The sequence below is a fragment of the Colobus angolensis genome, unplaced genomic scaffold (genome assembly GCF_000951035.1).
Source record: "Colobus angolensis palliatus isolate OR3802 unplaced genomic scaffold, Cang.pa_1.0 Scaffold47, whole genome shotgun sequence".
NCBI classification, from domain to species: domain Eukaryota; kingdom Metazoa; phylum Chordata; class Mammalia; order Primates; family Cercopithecidae; genus Colobus; species Colobus angolensis.
In genome coordinates, this window is record NW_012118154.1 from 3,199,645 (window position 1) to 3,200,994 (window position 1,350).

The 1,350-nt window shown below is 58.5% G+C and overlaps 1 protein-coding gene across 3 annotated transcripts in view; it reads right to left on the bottom strand.

The window, feature by feature from the left end:
* The window catches only part of DLG4 (discs, large homolog 4 (Drosophila)), a 30,306-nt gene continuing 28,956 nt past the window's right edge, over positions 1 to 1,350 (bottom strand). For 2 of the 3 annotated variants that reach the window (XM_011958480.1, XM_011958481.1), the window contains 2 exons: positions 1,209 to 1,296; positions 1 to 660 (listed from right to left, as the gene is read on the bottom strand). In XM_011958480.1, coding sequence (XP_011813870.1) covers positions 554 to 660; positions 1,209 to 1,296 — 195 coding nt within the window. In that variant the 3' untranslated portion in view covers positions 1 to 553. Of the gene's footprint in view, positions 661 to 1,208; positions 1,301 to 1,350 lie in introns of all 3 variants that reach the window. The other variant, XM_011958479.1, reaches the window with a different exon arrangement.

The window sequence follows — 1,350 nt, forward strand, 5'->3', positions numbered from 1 at the left end:
GCAGGGGCCCACAGTGGAGTCCCCTGCTTCTCCCCCCAAAAAACCACCTTTGAGAAGAAAAAAAGTGGAAAAAATAAATGAGAAATCAAGGGACATGGGGAATTACGATGAGGGCAGGGGTGACCCCAGACCCTGCCTCAGGAGAGAGCGGAGGCCTGTGGCCCTGCATCCCTGCAGCAGGTGCTCCTCGAGGGGGCCCTGACTTCTGGAATGTGTGTGGGAGAAGATGGGGGAGGGCAGGTGGCCCCCGGTGGGTCTGTGTGTGCATTGGGGGCGGGCGGGGGCGGGGATCCTAAGGAGCAAGGGCTCGGAACCAGGAACCCAGCTCCCCCCCCCAGACCCCAGGTTCCTGGCATTCAGGAGCCCAGTTCTGGGGTACGGGGATACATGCAGAGGAGTGTCCCCCCTCCAATAGGCTGGATCCAGTTAGAAAGGAAATAAATAAGAAGGGGTGGGAGGGAGGCCGGGGGAGCCAAGGGCTTGGGCAATTCAGTCCAGACCAAGGGCCCAGGTGATGGAGGCAGGGCGAGTCCAGGCCAAGCCAGGGCAGGAATCAGAGTCTCTCTCGGGCTGGAACCCAGATGTAGGGGCCTGAGAGGTCCTCGATGACACGCTTCACCTTGTGGTAGATCTCCTCAAAGCTGTCACCCTCCACGATGGCTGGGAGTGGGGTGGAGCAGGGAGTAAGGCCAAGGAAGGGCCAGAGGACACCTGGCCAAGGGAGTGGCACCAGCCCAGAGGAAGGGGCACCTCTTTCTAATTCTCCAAGCCATGAGCCATGAGGCTGCACCCGCCCAAAGGGGCACTTTTTTTTTTTTTGAGACTGAGTTTCATTCTTAGTGCCTAGGCCGGAGTGCAGTGGTGTGATCTTGGTTCACTGCAACCTCCGCCTCTGGGTTCAAGCAATTCTCCTGCCTCGGCCTCCTGAGTAGCTCGGATTACAGATGCCCGAAACCACGCCCTGCTAACTTTTGTATTCTTACTAGAGACAGGGTTTCATCATGTTGGCCAGGCTGGTCTTGAACTCGTGACCTCAGGTGATCCACCTGCCTCGGCCTCCCAAAGTGCTGGGATTACAGGCGTGAGCCCCCATGCCATGCCCACAGGGGCATCTCTTTCTAAACCATCCACTGGGAGTGGCGGGGGAGCTCTTTCTAATCCGAGTAAAGGCACCCTACGTGCTGGCGACAGCCTTGCTGTGGCCTCACCTGAGAAGCACTCTGTGAACTCCTGCTCCAGCTTGGTGGCTCTGTCGAAGGCTTTGCGGGCTTGCTCCTCTGTGATCCGCTTGTTAATCTCTCTGTGAAAAGGGAGGGAGAGCAGGCCTGAGACTGGGCCCACCTGACCCTG